General features: G+C 40.6%; 1 protein-coding gene across 1 annotated transcript in view; it reads right to left on the bottom strand.

Moving 5' to 3' along the window:
* The window catches only part of LOC119654328, a 96,997-nt gene extending 73,185 nt beyond the window's left edge, over positions 1-23,812 (bottom strand). Inside the window, exon 1 of the mRNA XM_038059657.1 lies at positions 20,549-23,812. Coding sequence (XP_037915585.1) covers positions 20,549-20,888 — 340 coding nt within the window. The 5' untranslated portion in view covers positions 20,889-23,812. The remainder of the gene's footprint in view (positions 1-20,548) is intronic.
* Positions 23,813-24,652: the final 840 nt, after the last annotated feature.

Here is a 24,652-nt window from a genome sequence, read left to right as displayed (position 1 = left end):
GATCTATCAAACAAACTAAAAAAGTCGGGGAACCGGAAGCTGGACGCTTCAGATATGAAAGGTTTTCTGTATTCCTTTTATAAAGACATTTGAGTGTGAATTTGTCCCATTAGTACGTAACACGTAATATACGCATATATTATGTCAGAATATCCACTTTCGGGTGATAGTGACATTGAAAATCTTGAATTTCCAAAGAAGTGGCAAATTTGACAAATTATAACTTTGTTAGTAACAGTGCGATTTCCACCAAACTTGGTAGGATTAAGCTCTATATTATACCCTACTGCATAATTTCGTGGTGCTAGGATGAACTTAAGGGGGCTTCTGCAGCCAATTACTGAAAATTATAGTAATATACTATTATTAACTTCATTTGAAGGGATATCGATATGGAAGGTATTTCGGAGCCTAGCCACCATAGAGTGGCAGCCTCTCGATTTTCTTCAGATTTTTCGGTTGGGCCTAGTTGGGTTCTGAAAATGGCCCCGTTAAATAAATGATCAATTTCGAACCCCCGAACTCCCCGCCTTTCCAACAAATGTCAAAACTACGAACGCCTTCGGAAAGTACTAACCGAGACCTTTCATTTGATACCCCACATGACTATATTTGGTGAAAAAAAAATACACCCCCCTTTTACATGTACCTCCCCTTAAATTCGGCGTAACAGGGTGCAACTCACTGTATGCGTGAGCGTTCACAGTTCACATCTTTTAACCAAATTTGTTGTCAATCGCTGTTACAGCATCCGAGAAAAATGCGTGTGACGGACAGACAGACAGTAAACCGATTTTAATAGGGTTTTGTTTTACACAAAACCTTAGAAAGTAGCAAATTTTGACCGGTCGGTCAGCACCTAAGGTCCAAAGAATCCTTTCTGTATTGCTCCCGATTCCGGGTTGTTACAAGCACCGGAACGATCAAAATCCGCCACTTTTCGGTTTGTTTAACAGTCCTACTCACTTGGTTGACATTTATTAAATTGAATGATTATTTGATCATCTCCCAAACTTCTTGATGATTACAAACAGCGCTCAACGTTGTGCTTTTAGATTTCTAAGTTTATGAAGTAGTAGTACACCTCATAAGTGATTGCCAGAAGTATCTGTAAATACAAGTCTTTTGAAGGTATTTTGTCGTGCAAGCTTCCCTTCCATTTAGTGTTTGAAGTTTTGATATTTTTTCTTCTTTGTTAAAGAGAACAAACGAGTAGTATTTGATTATTGATAGAAATACGGAGGTAATCGACAAATCTTGTTCCTATCCATCCCCAATGGTTCATCTTTATCTTGAGTCTTCTGTTTGAAAAATGTCCTGATAATGCATAGTTGTAAATCCAATGTGTTCCGAGACTCAACTGGGAGGCTGCTTTATCTCGACTGCTAATTCCAAATAAAGAAAATATGATTTTCATGTGCCAAGAGGAACACGTATGACTTTCTTTTATTAGGTATTTTGTTCGCATGTCGTATGCTTTGTATAAATGTACTGGTTGAGATGGTACTTTGTCAATTGCACTGGAAGCCTTCATTTCATATTCGTCTATTGTGGTTCTTGTAGGCTCATAGATCTTCCATCCCTTTCTTACTCCAAATGAGACTCTATCTTCATAAAAGGAACATTCCAATTTGTGTAAAATCTTAAATACCAAACCAGCCTTTCCCCTTCAACGTCTTCCGTCTGCGTCACGTCAGGACTGGCCGATCTGGAAAGTTAGAATTCACCAATTTCAACAATAGTCAGCTCAATTGTCCATTTTGAATAGCACTCCATACCAGGCCTGATGGAGTGTCATAAAAGCGTTAGTTCTTTCAAAGTTTAGCTTGAAATTCTTCTAGGGACCATGAGAAAAGCTTTAACTAGCTCTGGTTTGTCCTTATTTTGAGCCCCAGTATTATAAAATTTAGCCATATTGCTCATGTTACCTTAAAGGATAATCATTAATCCTTCTTCCAAAAATATGTATCCAGGTTCTCCATAAGATTTATTAACCACCAATCGATTAGAACAATAATAAGGTATGTGTTTACTGATTTTTAAAAGAATGCCCAGATGAATACTTTTCAAATGTCGTTTGTAACTGCTCTAAATGTTATTCAAACTCAACGACCCCTTGACTGTCTGTTTTAGAAAATTTACGACCCCACCTTTTCTAGTCCTTTGATTATCAATTCTCATCCTACCCTTTCCACCTGGAATCGTAATAGTCGCCACACGGACATGATTAGAGAGCAATGTGTAACGTGGTCTCTTTTAGCACCATTGGATGCACTGATGAAATGTAAAATTTTCAAAAAATATCAGAGAATCCATAGAATTCTGTTTATGGGGATTATTATTCTTTTCAAGTGAATTAAGCAATTTCGTGAAGGTCTTGTAGATTGAAATGACGATGTAAAACCAGTAAGATTGTCAATCTACGGGGTTGATGAAATCATCGAATGTGTGCAGTCGGTCGGGCTTTCCGATTACCAAATCATTGTGTGAATGATTGCTAATAAATTAAATTTAGGGAAATCGACTGTACAAACAACCCTAAACACATCATTTGAGTTATTTGTTTTCGCAATTGAAGGGGCCCCAGATCTACCATCCACTTGATGGCAGACCGGACCAGTTGGAGATAAAATTTCTGTCTCTTTTCTGGTCCATGGACCACCTCTGCTCTGAGAGCAGCGTGACTGAAGTAATTCAGGAGTGTTGCTTGCTCACTTATATTAAAAGAGAAAGAAAGTTTCTCTTCAATTTATCCGGTCATCAAGTGGATGGTGGATCCAAGATCCCTCCGCCGACTTAGGCCACATCGTCTATGGGATTTTTAAGTTGAATATAATTCACACCCATAGCGTGTTTGCGAATTGATACAAGTTAGCAAAAACATCCTTGAACCACTTCCGCCACGCTGCCCCAGGACAGAGGTAAGGTAGCGTAAGATAAGTTGCCTCTGCCCTGGACGAAGTCACAGTCGTCAACAACATTTGAGATTAAGAAAAGTGTGTGCAAAAAAGTCATTACAAAATTCTGATTTCTGCCCAAAAGCTGAGGAGAATGAAATGTTGCACCGACTAAAGATAACAAAGTTCTCAACTCCTGGTGTCCGAAAAGCTTATTACTGGCAGGAATCATGGCTTTACGAATACGATGCCGAGAGGAAATCATCACAGAGGGAAAAAAATGGAAAGCGAAGCGAAAAAAATGTCAAAAAATCTGGCCAAAAATCAACACTTTGACATTCAAGGCGTTGAGCCCATCATCTGAATCAAATGTAAAAAAATATGACCTACCGACGAAAAACACGCAGTTGAAAATTCCCAAGAGGTTGCTAATATACTGCAGAATGCAGGAGAATTATCAAAAGACGACTGCCTAGTATCCAACGACGTAGATTCGTATTCGGAAACAAAATACACCCTTAAAAGACCCTCTGGTAAAATTCGAAGAATGGCTCATAAAGTTTGCTAATTCTATGGAATGGAAAAATAAAGCTAAGCAATACACAAAATTGACAGCCTTATGTATGAACGAAAACTATTTTATGTTCAGAGAAAGATATGTTAAGACTACTTCGGGGGTAGCTATGAGAAATCCATTATTCCCACTAACAAGCGAGATCTTTATGTCACCAATAGAGCAAAAAGGAAACGGAAAGAAATCCTGCATTCAATACAATGAACCACCAACTCTTGGCTCTCTCACCAGAAAGCTTTCGTAATGAGAAATTGTACATCACAGCCAATAAGAACGGATATGACAACAAGATGATAGAGTTTATGATGAAAAAGTAAACTCGGAAAATGGGAAGAGATAGCCTAACGACACTGTGCTTGCGACAAACACCAAAAAAGCGCATAAGTATAACTCACTCCTCCCTTTATTAAAAAAATTCAATATGCCAATTACCAACGTTTCAACTACAAAGAAACCAACCAGAAAGATCCAGAATCTATGCTGGAAATACCCGGAATCTAAAAGGCATCTTACGTGGCATAAACTAAAAGATTAGTTACAGTGAATATCTAAGGGAAGCAGAAACAGCGAAGAATAAGAATAGAAAGACTACCAAATCCATGGTGGTACTTCCGTGAGCACAGAAACATTTTGACGATGCTGAGTGAACATTTTAACAGGACTCAGCGTCGTCGCCCAGAAGCTCTGCCTCTATTAATGCAAAAATCACCATCGTCGAGGACAGCTAGGTCCAGGGTATCACGATAGGAAACCTCTACATTCAACGGCGGTGATCAGTAACTAAGGAAAGCCAACCTTAACCGAACAGTCTGCGTATTTAATTACATGTTAGTGAAAAGTAGCTAGGGAAACTAGAAAATGACAAGATTAAGGTCTTCCATGTTTCAAACTTGAGTGGAAACCTGTATCAAAGTGAAAACGACAAGAATGATCTGGTCTGCTGGTCATCCATACACCACTGGTAGAACGCCAGGGATGGACTTTAGCTCTCTCGTCGTATTTTGCTTGATGTCATCTATGAAATTTCTTTCCCCTAAGTGTTAATTTTGGTTTTAGCAAGATAAAGCTATCATACGGAGCCATATCCGGTGAATACGGTGGTTGTTCTACAGTATTTACTTGGTGTTTGGTCAAATAATCAAGCACGATTCTAGCCAGTTGCGTTGGCATGTTATCGTCGTGGAAAATCCACGAATTGTTGGCCCACAATTCCTGCTGTTTACGGCGTAAGGCATCCTGCAAGTGCTTCAGAACGGGCGAGTAATATTCTTCATTGACTGTTTGGTGGTAAATACTCGTAATGCATTATTCCTTGATAGTAAAAAAAAGTCAACAAAATCTTTCTACTGATCGGCTTCGGCTCGTTTTCGAAGCGCCACTGACAATCAGACTGGTAGACCCACTTCATCAGTAATTTATCCGCTTCATGAAGGTCACGTAATTATTCGCTTTAGAAATCATGTCCTCATTCATTTGTATGATTCCTATATATGGCAGGCGAGATGGTAAATCCGTGCAGCAGTGATGCGGTGTCTTTGTCAACAGAATCTGCCCAGCTCGTTTAAGGTTTTCCAACCTTTCCCACCATCTTTCTTTCTTCCATACGCTGAACGTGGCTAGCAATTTGGAAGATTTATTAGTTTGGAGACTTCGTCAAATGGTACAACTCATGGTTTTATCTGATTCGCCATTGGTCGTCCTCTCGTTTAGCTCCTATTATTCTCCTCAGGCCCCTTCTCTCGAAGATATTCACCAGTTTGTGTAGAGGTTCATATTCCACATCCGTAGCACAGGTCTTATTATCGTTTTGTAGGTGAGTTTTAAAATCGGTAGGACCAAGTAGAAGGCTCTATTTGCGGGCCGGATTCGTCGGTTGCTTTTTTATTGGGGTTTATAGAAATCTCCTTTGCTGATGTGAGAGGTCGCCCCACAGGCAATTCTTGTGCAATCTGCTCCAGTGTCAGATTGAATAGTAGAGGTGCCAGCCCATCTCCATGGACCGCCTCATTTGATGAATTCAGCGGGAATGTCATCTATGCCCGGCACCTTATTCAATTTTTGACATTTGATCACTGCCTCTATTTCTTCTAATCGTGGCGGTTCAATGTTCCTATTATGCTCAACCTTAATTATTGTGAGTTCTGGTGATTGAATTGTGTCTAAGGGGTTGAGAAGTTCTTTGAGAAAAGATGCCCATCTCTATTTTATTAGCTGCTCGTCGAAGATCGAAATCGAAATTGTTTCTCTTCGTCCTTCATCTTCTTCCGTTGTTGTTTTGATAGCGCGTTTTAGGTCACACCAGATGTCATCTATAGGCTTCTCGTGAGATTCCGGAGAATAGGAGCTAGTCGTTTTTCCAGTTTTGCCTTATATTCTCCCATTATTAATTAATTTTTAGTTTTCCTCGTCAAATTTTCTAAATGTTAGTTTTTACTCCACGGGGTTTTAAAATTCGGTATTTGTAGACGCTTCTTACTATGGAGTGATCTCACGTCGGGGATGCTGGATGAGAACGTGGTTTATCTGCGGGGCGTACAGGTCCGTTTGTCAATGCGCCTGTGTGGTAGCATGTCGAGTTTATAACCAAATTTCTGCTACTTGCAAAGGCAATGAGGCGTTGTCATTGGGTATGCCATGGAGACTGTGGCCTTCGGTTGTTCTTCGTTCCCAACCTTGGCGTTGATATCCCCGGGTTATATCTTAACTTCGTCTTCTTTTTTACTCTTTGTTCCGTTCGGACAGGCTGACTCGTGTAGATCGAATTCAGCAGTTCACTCAGTCGAGAGGTTCCTAAATCCGCATTTATTAAGTCAAGTCATCGCTGTTTTTTGCCGAACTTTGATGTTCGAACCCATCTTAGCTAGAGAGTTCCCATCTGCACGGCTTACGTAACCATAATATCGACAGCGGATGTTCTCATTTCAGGCATAATCATAGCGTGTTATGCCAAACTCTAGGGAACACTCCTCTTTAAAAACAGCTTCCCCTTCCCAGTTCCTCCTTGAGTTGGCGTAATCCGAAATTGTTTGCTTCTTCGATTTTTTTCGCAGACAAATTTTAATACTACTTTAACTAAGTAGAAACAATACTTTATCACCAACCAATAATGCTCAGGAGTTTATATTCGTTGCTCCATTATTTATTTTTTCTCCGGCCGTTGGTATAGACAGTCTTTCTCTGCAAAATGAGCTGGTAATAATTTTGTTACTACATTAAATACATTGTAACTGTCACGGCCATGAGAGAGTTCGGTATCCCGACGAAATTGATAAGACTGAGTAGGCTGACCCTGACCAATGTGCGATGCAGATAAAAGCAGCAGGATTACTCTCAAGACCATTCGACATCAACAATGGTCTACGACAAAGGGATGCCCTATCTTGCGTCCTCTTTAACCTGGCCCTCGAGAGAGTGATCCGTGATGCCGAGGTAAATGCAAGAGGTACCATCCTCTCCACCCAACTACTGGCCTATGCTGACGATATCGACATCATGGGAAGAAGCAGGATCGAGCAGGCGGCGCGAGATCTTGGGCTGCACATCAATGAAGGCAAGACAAAATATATAATGGGAACGTCAGCACCAAAAACCAACCAACTAACAACATCGAACCGCACAGGTCAAACGGGAAGAATAAAGATAGGAGAATATAACTTTGAAACCGTTGATAATTTCTCCTATCTAGGGTCGAAAATCACAACCGATAACAGCTACGATGATGAAATCCGCGCACGGTTGGCAGCCAACAGAGTCTATTTCAGCTTACAAAAACTGTTCCGCTCGAAACGTCTCACCATAGGGTCAAAGCTCTTACTGTATAAGACAATGATCTTGCCAGTCCTCATGTATTCCTCGGAGACTTGGGTTGTTAGCAAGAAAAATTTCGAACTCTTGCCCACATGAGGATGGACGATTCCGTAGCCTACATAACAACCAAATCTATGAACGATACCATGACCGTCAAGTTGTGGATAAAATCCGGCTCAATAGGTTACGGTGGGCGGGACACTTAATCCGTATGGATGAGGATGATCCAGCCCAGAAAGTCTATAAGGGCAATATATATGGTAGGAAAAGGAAGACGAGGCAGAACCTGCCTGAGATGGAGCGATGGCATAGGTCAGGATGCCAGATAGCTTTTAAGGATATCGAATTGGTGAACCTCGGCCCAAAACCGGGATATCTGGAGTTCTTTATTAAGGCAGGCCTAGACCGGATACCGGTTCTTGCGCCGTTGATGATGATGGATAATGATCAGGGGTTTATATTCGTTATTTAATTTTTCTCCGGCCGTTGGTATAGACCGTCTTTCTGTGCAAAATGAGCTGGTCATAATTTTGTTGCTACATTAAATAGAATTTATTGAGAAGGGCACTCACAAAGAGAGAAGCGTTTTCAAACCGCGATTATATTTAGATAATGTCAAATGATGTTACCATATGAGGCATCGAAATTGGACAAATCTGCTCCATATAATCAACATCATCAAACAAGCCAATTTCAAACCTTCCTTCCGTAAAAGGTAACATGGTCGGAAATGACTTCTTTAATTCCTCGCTAGTTCTGGTCATCATAATGATAATCCTCTTTCAAATTAGCGCAATGTCCTTGAAATGAATTCCAACATTCACCTAATTCCATATATGCCGTCTGCATACAAGTGAACACGTTATAATTATCGATCCAAAATTCAGTTAATAATTCAGAGAATCCAATGTCGACACTGGACTCTATGGTCAGTTCACTTTGAATGTACCTAATGCCCTCCCTCTTACCACCCAAATCCACTCATTGCACCGCGCCGTTTTCCATGAATGATATTATTTGGTGAGTAGTTACGGTTTTCAGATTTTTTATTATCATTTTCCGAGCTAGGCTAGCTGTTTTATGAGGTTTTTCTTTTTTTTTTAATTTCCATATTTTTAATGTATGCACATATATTTCGGTGGTAATTTCTTCGTGATGATGATTCGCAACGTTGACCTTGCAGGTGTAAACAAGACAATCTCTTGCCATTCTCGCCTGGATGGGGAATTAGTTTACATGACGGCGCAGCCATCACACTTTCTACCATCAACTATCACATGGACTCCCAGACTCCCATACCTGAATGATGCATCATTTTAAAGCGGATCCAAGTGCTTCTAGCTGCGGTGAATGCGGAAATTTGCGGCTTTTTGGTGAGAGAAATATTTCTAATGAGACCATATACCTGTGGTGATAGAGTCAATTTACATGGAAAATATTATTAATGGTGGGAAGGATATGGAGTAAGCAACACTTTGATCTCGTGATCGACTCTTACATTGTAAGGATTTAGTGGGCAATCAAAACCCCCAGCAATTTCAGTAGGATAACAAAAATTGAGCAATCAATTCTCTGTTGTGCCAAATTATTTGACTGGAAATTGTTAATGAGATGACTAGATTCGAGATGCTATAAATAATACATTTGCAGAAAGATTTACAAATTGATGTTTATCTCACGTAAGTGCAGGATAGTAAGCTTGTGGAATGTGTACTACTCGGCGAATGATAAATGAATATTTTGGCATTCATATATAAATAGATTGGCTCCAGATCCGCTTGAGATCACTGTAGACTATCTTTAAGTGTAAACTATTACTTTCAATTTGATCGGTTAGAGGCAGTTTCCGCACAAGGAAAAGATTTCCAAAAATTCAACATGCGTAGATCGTAATCACTACAGTTTTCACGTATGCAAACAAAACGAGAAGAAAACTACGAGAAAATGCTCAATTTTTCTGCCTTTTCTCATTAGCTTTTCAATTAACCTACTGCCACTTCGTGAACCTGAATTTTTCCCCTGTGATCACTGGGTTCGAAAGAAAGTTAGAAATCTCACGTTTTAAGGCAAGTACTCGTACGCATTGATCACAGAGCTATAATCGAGCTGTTTACAAATTCATTGCAACACGAAATCATTGTTTAAAGCCAAAGTGGAAAAAGAAACAAATCATTACCTTCTAAGTGCAAGTCCGAGTGTTTGACTAACCTTAAGGTGGTTTCCCCGCTCAACAACAATAGATACCAATCCGTATTCCAATTCCTCTCTTATCAGTAGTAGAGCCCCATCGTTATCGCGCACATTATGACAATGTAAACATACAAACAATAACGATAAGCTCTAAAAATACATCGATACGCCAACATTAAAGGAATCTTTTAATGACGAATTTATGGAAATTTGTCAATATTTATTCACATAGAAACGACCAACGTAAAATCATGCACAATCTTTTGACAGAATATTAAATTCCGTTTACATAAGATGATAAAACGATAAAGGTAATTTATGTTCTGAATGGATTGATTGATTCATTGTCAGAATAATCGATCTTACGCTCGGTTTATACAAATATTAATGCTGGGGAATTCCATGCCGAAAAGTGGGTTGGAATTACTGGATAACACCAATCTTAGCTTCCGGTGGAATTTGGACGGCGGTAGGGAACATACCCTTTCTATTTGGATATTGATTTGGAAATTAAAATGGAATTAGGTGAGCAATAGGGTTCAAAGTCGACGAAGGTTAGGGACGTTTTTTCTTTCAAGGGATTTTTGATGAGTAAATATTTAAAAGTGACCGCCACTATCACCCGATTAGCTTTTGTGAACTCTTGTCCACGTCATCAAAGTATCATATTGTGGACAGATACAAGTTGAAGTGAAAAATTACATCGTAGAACGGATTGCTCACAGAGTATAGTTAGGTTCACCTTTTCTGGTATATCGAATGAGTGGATTGGGCTAAGAAAACCCCAGGCCACAAAGTTAAACTTAAAGTTAGATTTGATTTCAATTTACTGCGAAGAACATGGATTTGCCAGTCAAAGATAAATCTCAATGTAGAACATCCCTTTCAACAGCGTCAATTTCAACTTCAACTTCATAAACACAATATTTGAATGAGTGTTGAGATTGGTATTCACAAAAAATTTATGAACGTACAAGTTTGGGAATTATGAGTACGCAAGTGAATCATTGTTTTACGTGAATGATTTAGAAGGATTAAGACTAGAATAACTGCAGCGTTGCTCAGAATTATACGTGCCAGCCACCTACTGCCCTAATCGGTTCTCATATTATCCAACATCAACCATATTGAAATCAACCAAGTGTTTGTATCATTTGTTATAATCTGCATGCAACGGCTAATTGTAAGAAACATAACGAGAACGCTAATCCTTGTGTTTTTGTTATGTGTTGTAGCTACAGTGGTGGATCACATAGACTATCTCCATAGCCTGCCTAGTAGAGATGGGTGGGTGATGTATTTTATATCACAAAAGTGGTATCACCTTAAGCAAACATTACACCACGACCGTATTACCTAACATCACCGCATTACCAAACATCACCGCATTACCAAACATTACTGCATTAGTCTAATATCACCATATTACAAAATTGGCTGTGATATAACTGCTCTGATAGGTAATGTTTTATAATGTGATACCGTTCTTCATAGTACAAATGGCGGCGGCAGGTGTCGAGTGTCGAGCCAATACCAACGACGAGAATCTATCGTTGTTATGTTTGCTTGTTTTTTGGCTTTAGGCTTGATTATTTCGCATGCATGTGAATATGGGGATTCAGATTCCCTGCTTTAAGTAATTGATTTGTAATGTTATGACTTGGTGATGAAAACGACTCCTAGTTGATGTGTGTTGTTGGTCTTCTATAATTTCCTAGTAAAAGCTGCCAAGGCGACTATCGAGTTCTTTCGGCTAGTTTTGGTGTGAAAAAATTATTTCGATTTTGTTTGTGATAGACAAACATTTAATTAAGGGGGCTGTAATGCTCGTTCGCAAAAATCAAGATTCCCTGTTTTTTGCATGTAAAAATATTGTATATACTATTAAATATCTAACATCGGATCCTTTGTTTTTTCTTCTCTTGCATGGAAGGTTCATTCATTCTTCATTGACACTTTTTGGCGCTGAGGTACACTGCGCTATGAATGGAATAAATATAGGGCAAATCATTCTAATGATAAGTAATATTTAGTATTATCGGCTACCGAGTGTTAATATTTAATGTGGATGCTGTAACATTATATGTATAGCTAGGGTAATGAGAGGTGATGCTTGCGATATTACTTTACAGCTTACACTTTCTTCAAAAAGTTACATGACATACCGTTCAGTCTATGTTGAAGTTAAGCAAAAATGGCACCCGAAACGTCTTCAGCGCCCCAACGCAAATACCACTTCCAGCAGCACGTCTAAGGCAGAAGATCCGAAAGACATAGTCAAGCAGCGTTGAAATCCACATATCAAAGCTGATCAAATACAAGCATTTGACACCATAGCCTAGAAGGGCTTCTTCTTATGCTGGCAGTTTATGGTCTTGATGCAAAACAGGATGCGTAATCAGACTCAGATATTACAGGTCCTTGTCAGGAGTAAATGAATCACATCAAAATATTTCACCGGAATGCAAACGGGAAATACGACACTTCTTGCTTGTCGACATATTGTTTATATCTGAAGCTCATCATACACATAAAAAATACATTTCAGATTTAGGGATATTGCTTTTACGACACTGAGTTGACATTTACGGTCCTCCCAAATGTAAGTTGACCCTTCAAACGTCGGGCTCAGAATGAGTACCTGAGTCAAAGTAGGGTAATAATCATGGGCGCTGACCACATTGCCTCCTACAGTGTACTGTAGTGTACCGTTACGGTCTTGAATGAAGTGATCTAATACACTTCAAGGCCCTGATCCAATTGGATTGATGCGCCAACGAATATTGTTATCATTCAAACATTCGAAGAATTTTTCAATACTCCGGCGAACAGATTTCTTATCGCCGGAGATCTCAATGCTTAGCACACGCATTGAGAATTCAGACTGATAGCGCCTAAAGGAAGACCGTTGTAAGACGCACTATCTACATTAGATTAGACATCGTTTCTTCTAGACAGCCCGCTTATTACCCAGCAGATCGACAAAAAATCCAGGATCTGATTGGCTTTAGTGTTACTAAAAATGAAACAAGAACTGATAACTAACGTGCCGTGCTATGAACTATTGCCAGACCACTAGCTCGTCATTATGAAACTTACGAGTGTACCTATAACAAGGAATAAAGATGAGAAATTAATAGTTAAATCAACAAACTGGTTGAATTTCCGAAAATATATAAGAACTCATCTACAAATCAACACTCGCTTGAAAACCAAAGTGAAAGTGATCGACAGCGATCAGCTCTCTACGCTATGCCCAGGGGCCCTTCATTTTCTAACAAAATAGTATACCATATAGAATACTACAGCTGGTCAAAATCCAATCCGCCAGCGCATATCAATAGTTTCATAAAGCCCTCGTGGATCAACGCCAACCTGCTTTTCAGTTTCGGAAGAAGCTACCAGAAGAATAAAGAGGCCTGTTCAGTATAACCCAAAGATAATTCCAAGGTATGACATCATTACGGGAAAAAGGTTGAAGGAACTTCAAGAGGTTGCAATTATCCACATGACTCATATATTCAGTGCTATTCAACATCACTCCTATTACCCCAAGGGTCGGCAGATTTAAAAAATTACAACGATTCCTAAAAATATTAAAAATCAGACACAGGCCCATAAATCTATCACTCATTTTCTAAAAGATATTAGCTCCCAAAGACATAGCATATCTAATGGAAAACATAATACTTCCTCAATACCAGTTTCGTGTTCGAGGGAAGCATGATAAAATAGACCAAATTCAACAAAGCTACAGCTCGCCAAGATAGCATCCTAACACTGAAACTTACACTAACCTGACAACCTCAACGTTTGCAAACGATAGTGCTATTTTGAGTGCCTACTCCGATCCTAAGGTTTGTTAAAAAAAATCTATATATCGACTAACAAATTGAAAAATGGCTTACAAAATGGAAAATTCGCGTAACTGAAAAAAAGTTTTCCTGAGTCAGTTTTGCGCTCAGGCGCGACAAAATTGCACTAAGGTCATTGTTCCCAATTATCATTCTTCGTCTCTCCTATGCGATCTCTAGTCGACTAGCTAATCAACATCATACAAGCTTCTGATCCGTCAGGGAATCCTAAGTTGCAAAAATCGAATTGTTCTCCACACTCCCTGAAGATTTGCTTTTGGATATTAACTGCAAGAAAATTCTTCGACGGAGACTGTTCAGGAAAAGATTTTTACCATATTTCCATATTTTAAGAGCAGAAATTTTCAACTTTGACCTATCTATTAAGATAAAATTCTGCAACTTATATTCGGAGTACACCAACTCTCGCCTAGCTTGTTGAAAAAACTAAAGCACCTACCGACCACTTCCTACAAGCACTAACCCTGATTACATACAAACACCTCTTTCGAAAAAGTAGTCAATCTAACCATCTCCTTGTTGAGACCAGTACTTACTTTCCGGCAGGCCCATCATCCCACGAAGTGGAAACTCGCATTCAACATCAGCAAAATTCCAGCGTTTTCTTCAGTAGAAACTCTTTAACCTAATTGACTAATTTTACTCCTGCGTTTCTTCTTGTCTGCGACGAACAATGGATACAGAGCAGCTAGAGTGATGGCAATGTCTTTTAGGTACTGTCAATAAAAATTGGTCATACCTAGGAAGCGACTGAAGCCATCGATGATGACAGACTTATTATTGGTAATCATGGGTGGAGTGGGGTATAGAACGCCCGCACTCCTCCTCTACTGCTCTGCACCAAACTCTCTTGGGGCGACCCTTGGGAGAGTGAGTTTCACTCAGCCTGCATGCAATGCAATTGTCGCCCTCTCTTAATGTATTCATTGCCACTTCTGCCTTCTGAACGCATCGTCCAGGGATAACTAGCCTGTGCGCCGACCAAGTTCTTTGTTCGAAATAGTACTAGGCCAGCGTACTCCGATGACATGTCGTAGACAAGGGTTCACGAAGGCGTGAAGCTTTGGAATAACAGTGGGCTGTCATGTGTTGCTCCCATATAGCAGCGCAGCAAGAACATTAGCACAGAGCAACCTCAACTTGATCTTGTTGTTGGGCTTCCAGATTTTGGACAAGGCAGCGCTGTTAATGCAAAAAACCGCAAAAGCTATGTTTTGCCATTAATTGTTTCTCACTGCTTCCCTAGCATAAGGTTTTGATGAGCATATGATAGAAAACTTCTTTCTCATAAATGAAGGGTGACGGTTTCGACAAGACAGAGAGAATTCATCAGACGCTAACATCACCCAGAAGTGATTTCTACGTGAAATTTAAACACCTTTTCCGAAGAATACTTGAGAGAGTTTCGCAACTGCACTAAAATTACCAAAAAATGTCGCGTGTATCGTTCCATGCATCGAAGTTGGCAAGATGGGCAATGTCGTTCAAAAAAACGAGGCAAAAACGGTATGCAATTTTTAATTAGGCTACTATCGACATGGTTTGAATTAGGAGGTAGTTAGTTAGCCGAAATTTTAAGTGAAAGTTAAGTAAGTTACCTTAGTAACCAAAAAAAGTACGTGTAGTTACAAGCGAAGTATTCCGTCTGGCCCACGTAATGGATGTACATTGAGGAAACCGAAAAACTATTATAGATTTGGTTACTGGATACATCATACGAACCAGGCCTAGAACCGAATTAGTTGAATGACGAATGGAATGCTTCAGCTTCTGATTAAATCAAATTGAATTGCAAATAATATCTACGAGAACCTATCATCATCGTTAATGGTCCAATTTACCGGAATTTAGTCTAGACCTACCGCAATTAATTCGTAGCAGTTCGATACCCCAAATATGAGTCTAGTGATTTGGCAGATGTCGTTGCCACCGTAGGCAAGGTCTGCTTGGATGATTTTTTTGCAAACAAACTTTCCAGGCAAAGTTTTCTTTATTCACTTTTCCCAGCGATTGACGGAATAAACTCGCTTAAAAGCTCATAAATATGACATTTATAAATATTAATAACTCTATAAATGTAAACTTGTTTTCTATTAGGTGTACTAATGTAGCTGGGAGACTTCAAACTGGAAATGTTTCAAAATATGTATATAAATAAAAGTTGATTCAAAGGCATACGTCAATATAAGGCGGGTTGGATTAATAGATGATTCATTGATTTATTTTCATATCATGGAAATACCGCAATGGATCAAAGTGCACTCTGATGTGTGTTAAGTTCATTTGGTTCTTTCCCTTATCAATGCATTGATGATCTGAGAATGCAGTCAGTTTCTTCGCTATAATTTGAAAAATTGAAATATTGCAATAATTGAAAAATCCGAGTAAATTCTCTCTCAAGATTTCACAATTAAGCTTTGAGCATTCAAAATATAATGGTGATACCAGTGCTCAGGGATTTGAAAGTCAACTTTTCTATTCTCGTGCACTACACAGCATAACAGATGCTCCGGAAATATAGTTTTGTTAGTTAAGGAGCCGATTCTTTTGACTTCTTCCATAATAATATCTGATGAAGGACTGACTATCATGGCCTCTCTGCTACTCGATGAAGTATATGCTATACAATATCTCCCCACCATTCGTAAATGTGAACATTCAGCATAAAATCAGGTAAACAGGTATTTTCAATATACTCTGTTAATAATCCATCTTTTTACCTCTCAGAAAACTTCAATGATGAAAAAAACGTCAACCGACGAAAAGATGAAATAAGAAAGCATAAACTGTAAAGCAAGATAGTGAGAAAGATTGTGCCACAGCTCATTGCATGCATAGAACGGTGAGAGGACTACATGGAGAAATAACTGACATATTTACTAAGAAAATCCTATAATTTTCTTTTAAATTAATGGAAAAATCAAATCTTACTTCCTCATAATCACTGCAAGCAATATAACACCAGGAATATTATAATAACAAGTCGGGAAACCGGAAGTTCGGCGCTTCAGGTATAAAAGGTTTTGTGTTTCCCTTTGTGACGAGCATACCGCAGTTCTCCATTGGTTGATAGCGTTGACTCGAAATATTTAAATTGCTCAGCGCTGTCAGCTGCAATAACCTGCCCAAAAGTGAGCGGATTAAATATCTCGGGTCAATGCTCTCAGCCATTGGAGAACTGCGTAATGCAATTGTTTCACGCATTAATGCGACCTGGATGAAGTGGCATCCCACAACTGGTGTTCGTTGTGATCGACGTATCTCCCGCAATGTCGTCCGTTTGCCGCTCTCTATAGTTGTGAGTGTTGGTCGACTATAAAAGACAATGAACGGTGTCTTGCGTTAATGGAGACGAAGATGTTGCACTGCACTGGTGGCGTGACACGTTTTGATTACATCCGAAATGAGGATATCCGCGATCGATATGGGGTTGCATCGATCGTGGAGAAACTCCAAGAAAGGCGTCTTCGATCGTATGGTCCGTAATTCGCATTAGCGAGAATTCACGAACCAAGATTGCTCTGAACATCGAAGTCAATGGTAAGCGATAAAAAAGCCGGTCAAAACAACGATGGCTTGCTGGATGAGCATTTAAAAGCCTCAAAATTGCATTTAGATCAGGCATTTGATAAAATAAAATGGCGAAACCGATCACGACGAGCCGACTCCGTTTGTGAACGAGAAAAAGACTGAAGAAAAACAAAATGAGGAACGACGAGCGCATGACAGCCCCGTGTCACATAGTTAAAAATTCCATTGCCTTCTAGTTTTCAGAAAGTGATTTAAATAAATCATTTGATGGAAAGCCCTGTAAGCTACAACAGATACAAAAAAGTTCTAGGGAGAAGTAGATTCTTCATGAATGGAATGTTAATATTTCATTCAAATGTCAATTATTCTCGTTAATTATGACGTCAGCATCTTATTTGTATGGCTTAGGATGCGGTAAATTCGCAGGAAATTGATAAGTTTGAACTGCTATAACTTTGACACTAATAGTCGGATTTCCATAGGATGTGGCATGTGTATGCACGAGACAGCCCTGTGTCGGTGCAAAATTTAGTACTCCTAGGATGAACTTAAGGGGGGTTTTTCGGTCAATAACTAAAAGTTGGTAATATACTATTAGTAAGTTTATTTGAGCAGATATCGGAATGAGGCATATTTTAAAGCCTAGATTTCTTCTAAGCGCACCATCCTAATTATTTTTCGGATTTTTAGGCTGGGTAGTTTCCGAAAATGAGTCCTGTCTCACTTTAAGTCCGTACATTTTGACTCCTTACTCGCGCACTTTGCAACTCACGCCAAAACTAGTATCAGTTTCGGAAAGTACTAATCGATACCTTTCATTTGATACCCTACACGACTATATCCGGTGAAATTTTTTTCTAAATCCCCCCTTTCCATGTATGAGGAACCCCCCTTTAAACTCCATCTAAATTTATCTCATTCGTTGTATGCGTGGGATTTCATAGTTCCCATCCACCAAATTTCGTTCGGATCGCAAATCAATTGGCTAAGGGGCACGGAATGTCATCACGTATCGAGGTGGCTAACTGGCCCCCGACTCATGTGGTTAATGTATTAGGGTGTCGATAGTGCTTAGATGATTTTCTTGTGTTTCCCCATCCCATGTGACAAGGCATAAACAGATGTGCAATGCCAGATGCTCGCAGCCATACGTTCGCATACTAACACCAGAACGTAGGCGCGGAATTTTTCTCGCGGATTTACCGTAGACGGTCAAACATGTGCAATGATTTGTCTACATCATAAAATTTCGAACAATGCACAAGGACTTAAATCTCCTCCTCCTCCCTCTTGATGTATCTATCATGCCAGGGTATTCACTTTAATGTGGTACATTTAAAGTGTTAGATTGCAGTAAATTTACACAAAAGGGACAACTTTGACCTTTTATAACTGGTAGTATCATTCCCTAAATAATAGCGTATATAACTGCAAAACTATTAATCAATTGGGGGAAAAACTTGAGGAGGATTTCCGGTCAATTTCTGAAGAGGATAATAATATTCTATTGTTATTTTGAGGCTTAGATTTTTCGGTTGGATAGTTTCTGAGAACGGGTCCACGAAATAAATGATCACGCCTTCCCCCTCTTGCATCCAATGTCAAAAATGAGACCAGTATTGGAAAGTACTATTCGTGAAAATACATTTGATATGCCCACATGATCATATTCGGTGAAAAAAATGTTTCGCTCCCCTTTTGCATGTACGCATTGGATGGGAAAGGTCGTCCAAGACTAGATGAACCCCATGAACTAATACGAGAATAGAGCCCTACGGAAAGAGTAGAGTTAATGTGGTCCACCATTAAGTTACCATTTAATGAGGAATTTCTGCCTCTCAAAATTAAAGAAGTCGGGATATCGGAAGCCGGGCGCTTCAGGTATGAAGGTTTTGTGCCCTTTTTATGTGAGAAACTTGCTATGCTCGTCATATTTTGCCAAACCCGAAGATTCACATATGTACATACAAATCAAGGAAATAAATACTGCGTTCACCCTAAATAAACAAAAATTGTCTATTACCGCATGACGACCCATGTGCGCATCTAAGTTGATGTAACGCATCTTCACGCATTTCCACTTTACTCCTTGCACAAAAGCATAAATATACATACACATGTCTACCTGGAGTAATTGACACTGAAATACAAATAACTAAAAAAATCAAAAAAGGAAAAGTAAAACGTTTCCAGCGATCCCGCCGCTCATGTATGTACTTTATATGATGATAACACCATAAATTTACCTGAAATGCGAAACTTTGACCTTCTATGACTTTGTTAATAATAGCCGCATTGCCTTCAAACTTTCCAGGATTATGTCATATATTGTCGTTAAATTTTATACTCCTGAGATGAACTTAAAGGGGGCTTTCCGGTAAATTTCCAAAGCATGGTAATTTACTATTATTTACTTTATTTGTGCAGATATCGGGATGATATCGTATAGTTGCATCGTTGTGATTTTTTTTGCAGATTTTTTCGGTTTGGTAAGTTCTTAGAACGATACCTGTTTCACCATTTGGGGCGCACATTTTGTGCCATATCTCCCCTAGGTTTCACCCAATATCAGAAAAGATCAGTTTCGAAAAGTACTAATTAAGCCCTTTCATTTTATACCCCACATTATCATGTTCTGGGACAAAAAGGTGTATGGGAAGCCTTCCTTAAATTTCAACACAAAATGGTGCTACTCGCTGCATGTTCTCATCAAATTTCATAACATTCGGTTCAGCGGTTTCTGAGTAAATTGGGTATGACAGACAGACAGACAAACGGACAGACAGACAGACAATGAACCGATTTTAAAAAGAGAAGTGACCTAATCGATATTTATTGAATGGAAAATCACAAACGGAATAACTATGGCTTACATTCCGCATAAAAAATCTTCAGTAATCAAACAAAACTACTCATAACTGAACTAAAAAACATTTCAAATGCAAACTCACAATGAAACTTAATTTCACGCGACACCAGGTCATCCATCAAATTCCAGATGATAATAAAACCCACGCACTTCTCCGATTAGCAGCTAGCTAGCAACGAAGAAGCGCTTCCGAAACACTTGAACCCGCGCAATTGTCCCAACCCATTATGAAATTCCGAGGGTCGACCCCTTTCTTCCATCCATAATCGTAAATCTCAGATAATTTTCGGTTAACTGAAATAATAAGCAAACCTGACAGGAAACTGCATCGAATTATGCACCACCAAAAAACAAAAAGTTCAGACATTGGGAGCTGAAATGTCCGCCAACGAGTGTATGAAGGTCTGCAGAAACGTTTGGTGACACCTGCGCTTCCGCTGACCGATTCATGAATCACATGTGAATCGTCTGCATGCCAAATGAGTCAATCGTTCAAGTGGCGACGACAATCAACCTAAATTCTGGTGGATTTTGGCGAGATGTTGGTTAAAGGTCTATGTTGGAATGGTTGAGGGTTGAAGTGACTCTTTTATGGAAGGAGGGAAGGGTGAGGAAAGTTGTGAGTAATGATTGGAATATCAATAAGGTTTAGCACAGGGGTTGTGCCTGAAAAATCAGAGAGTGCAAAGTAGATCAACACCTTCGTTATTAAGCCGGATTCCTGGAAAGTGATTGCAGCCTGCAGTGACTGGTACGGGGCCGAAAAAATGGCGTAAAGTTCTAGTAGAGAGGGTCGATTACTTACCAGAAAATCGTCCAAGGAACTTATAGAACTCCGACTCTGTCGTCTGTTGTTTTGTTTTGCTGGTTTTCGTCATCGCTCCCGTTTCCGCATTGTTGCATCGACAACAACCGCAACGTGTGCCTGCCACTGGCAGGATACGTTTCCAGCAGAACGGACGCTGCTTCCAAGTTTCTGGTTCCGACGATTCGTCCAATCTTTTATGCCTAGTACTCGATTTGTTAAATTCGAATTTGTGTGTTGAAGCACAGTCTTGTGCATGATTTGTTGTTTGTGACATATTCGACATTCTATCGGCATTTCGTTGATTATAATTAGAATAGGAGCGGCAATCTGTATTCATCGTCGTTGTGGTATCAGCACGCTGGGGTATCGAGTGATGAGAAGGCAGGGCGAGAATACTGAGGGTACCGATGGGGGTAGTGGAGAATTACTTTGCGTATCGGAGTTTTGCGGGTAACTTTCGAGACACTCGATTATTAGTTGCTTATCACTAGGGGTTACTTCACTCGCGATTCCAGTAGGTCAGGTATAGTTCGCGAGCTATTGGCTTTCGTCACGGCAACGTATAACCGTCGAGTTCGTTCTAATATTCGCACTGAGGCTCGCCTGTTACAACGATTTCAATTTCTGTTTTAATTTCGCGATATTCAAATTGAATAAATATCAAAACGAAGCGAAACGGCACTAGACGGCCCACACGCAATTGACTGTGGATTGCGGAATGATGTCGTCGTCTCTCCAATGATTACCAAGACTTCTTGCGGTTCCGCCACGGCGACTGATCGATATAACTAGTGAAATCCGCGATGATAGTGGCGCTGATGACGATAAGAACGGCAACGGGCACGGTGACGACGTCTCAGATTCCTGATAAAGTTTACGATTATGATAACGACTTTCGAGGTGTTTAAGTGACGACGATTGCGCGGCAAGTTTAGTCATTTTTACTTCCGTTCTGCAACGAGGGACTGGGACGCATGCACGGAAACGGTCAGGGCTCAGGGACAAGGCACTCTAGTTTCAATGGAAGGATAGTTCCGACTACTTTTCAAGACACATTAATGAGAATCTATCAGAGATCTTTCATGAAAAAGTCAAAGGTCTTGCTACGAAGCAAACGATGATGCCAGATACAAATCACACTCGGAGCCGAGAAGCTCCATAAGCAGCCAAGCATCCGCTGCTGCTGTAATCCATCCGCCTCCTATGCCTTGGTCGTTTCCAGATTGAAGCAGTGGCTCTCGCACGAAACCTGGGCTTATTAACAAAATGCGTGCGCGGGTGGTTTACGGCGACGAGTTCGCTTGGCCGCCACAAGACGGGTTTCGCTCTCCAGTTGGAGTTTTTCCAGCTTTATTGCGTGGAAATTACACAATGTTTTTCAATTTTTCATCAATTTAAGACGACATTGAGCTCCTGTCGCGAGTGAGGCTCCAGGCCGGCTCTAGATTGGGATGGAAGCGCAGTCTGTTCCCTCCCTTTCGGGGATCGTATTAGACGTTTTGTGATCCGTGCAGCTGACTCGTTAGAGGCTGCTTGGATGACAACATTCACTTGGGCTTTTCTTCGCCAGCTCCTTATATAGTTTGTACACTTTGTTGTGGCATTCTGACGTCATTTTAATAAATAGTGAGACGAGATACGGTGTGGGGCCTCGGTCTGGGTAAGAGGATTTTGGCCCGGAATTAATTGTCTACGGATGCCCTGACTGCGGTTGATTAATTCACTTGAGGGGCTCCGTTGTTGTCTAAAGTTCCCGAACCATTCGCTGCTTGAGACTAAATTTAGGCCTAGAGTTTGATGCGATTTACACGTGCCTGAGGCAGAATTCAACGCACTCTCAGCTTGGCTAGCAGACAAAGTCGACCCGAGCTCGTGCCTCCCTTTGGGGAACGAGACTTGATGAACGCTTACGGAATCTCTGCTCGAACTGGTCTTGATCTTGATCTGCTTTCGAGTGCCTCCACACTCGAGCGGCAATAAAACGCTTCAATGGCTACTTGCGTCTAGGGGCCTGTTCTTAGATTTCGGCGCTTCTGATGCGCTTATGCTGCACGCCACGGGCACCGATAGGATCTTTGATTCGGGGTCGGAGGCGCAGCTCCCTTCACGTGATGTGTCAAATTTCAAGCTGGACTCGATTGAGTTCCCTCGGGCCGCTCTCCTAGAGCTCTAGCACGAAAAATACAACTTGCACTCGGTCAACAACTGGCGCTGCAGCTCACAAACTCCGGAGATGCACACACAAAAAAGTTCATTCCGCCGAGCGGAGAATTTCATTCATTTAGAGATTCAGGTCTGGGTGTTCGTCCCAAAATCACACAGAAAAGAAAAACTTCTGCTCAACAGACGGTCGGGTCTGGGTCTCCGCGGGGTTTTGTTGTTCTTTTCGATATTTTATTTTTTGCCTGTGAATCTGCTCCACAAATTCCACGGGGAGATCTGCGACGCAACGGCCGACGCAAGGGGCGAGGCGGCGCTCGACCTGGCCTGGTCCAACTGCTGCACCACCGCAACACCAATAAAACCCGAAATTGTTTCACACCTTGGCGTTTTCAATGGGAACGACTTCGACTTCTCTGCGAGCACGGCGGCAGCGGTAGCGGTGCACCTCGAGCTTCCAAGTCAATTACAACTAATAATTACGGGCGCAGAGGCGACTCCACCGGCCACGGAGCAACAACAACACTCCACTGTTTCCAGTGTCCATTGAGGAAAAGCGATCGAGGAGCGGACCAACGTCCGAGCGCCTATGACGGTGGCGACGTTTGCATGTTTTCACGCACGGGGCCCGATTTCCACACAGGAATCTCGGAATTCCTTTGCACAGCACCTCGCAGACTCGCCGAGGACCTTTCTACCAGCAAATTACGCTACTCGGGGGGAGCACACGTCTCTGTTTCCGCCGTAACGCACTGTTTCTGATCCGCACTTGGATACACGGTAGTCAAGACGAGGAAAAAAACCAACCGAAGAGGCAGAACGCGACGACGACTATTGAGAAAAATCTGCCAAATCGATCAATCGTCCACGGTTTTCAGCACGCAAAACACATCGAAAACTCACGAAAACTGGTCCAAATCGCTGCCGAACGATTTCTAATCGAGCTGCGGACTTAATTGAACGCAAATTACCCCCGAAATCCAGTAATTTCATTCATTTCTAGTTGAAAACTTGATTTTCCTCTCGCTCGAGACACGACACTTTTTCCTGCTTCTACACATCACATTCACACACGGGCAAAGACGTTTGGGAATTGTGGATCTGGTCTCGGCTGGGAAGTTGACTTGGCTACTCGCTTCGCGGACGGAGCACAATTCGATTGTGGTTGCTCTCCAGAAATGCCTTCTATCTCACTCTTACGCCCGGATAACCCGATGGAAGTGCATATTTTAACTGCTCGCGCGTAGTGCAATCAATTCTTCTTGTTCTCACGGTGCGTAGTCTCTCTGTTCTCGGGAAATACTCGTAAATTGACGGAACTCGAAATAAATGAATGGGAATGGGAGAAGGCAAAATTCCCAATGGGCGCAATGGAAACGAGAAGTGTTGGTTGATAGAAGAGAAGCGCGGAAAGGGCAGGGGGTTGGTATGAATGGGAAAAAACAAGCAAAATGAGATGAAATTTCCCATGCTTGTTCCGTTCAGATGGGGACTAGTGCACCGAAGACTAATTAATGCTGCTTTCGAGTCTCGAGTTCAGATGGTAAAGTCAAAACGGATTTTTGAATATTTTAAATAAATTTCCAGCAAATTGGATTTCTCATGAATAAATTATCGGGAAAAAGTGTAAATCTAATTCCCCAAAATATAAGAAGTTTAATGATTAACTGTATCAAGCAAAATATAATTTCCTTCCTAAATAAAATATGAAGAAGTACAGTTAAACGGCAATAAACATCAAATAAGGGATTTCCCGGATGATATGAAATTCATACTAAATCCAAAAACAAATGAAAAGGGAAGCACGTGTTTCACTAAGAAACAGTTACCTTTACGACTACTTAGAAAAACTTTCCATAGGGCCTTTTTTGGTACCAACATATAAAAAGAACAAAACTAGAGGACGCTCACCGCTATGTGATTACAAAACCTGCAATTCAA

This window comes from Hermetia illucens, chromosome 4, assembly GCF_905115235.1.
Source record: "Hermetia illucens chromosome 4, iHerIll2.2.curated.20191125, whole genome shotgun sequence".
Lineage (NCBI taxonomy): Eukaryota > Metazoa > Arthropoda > Insecta > Diptera > Stratiomyidae > Hermetia > Hermetia illucens.
The sequence above is the reverse complement of the archived record's forward strand: the minus strand, read 5'-3'. Positions and strand labels throughout refer to the sequence as shown.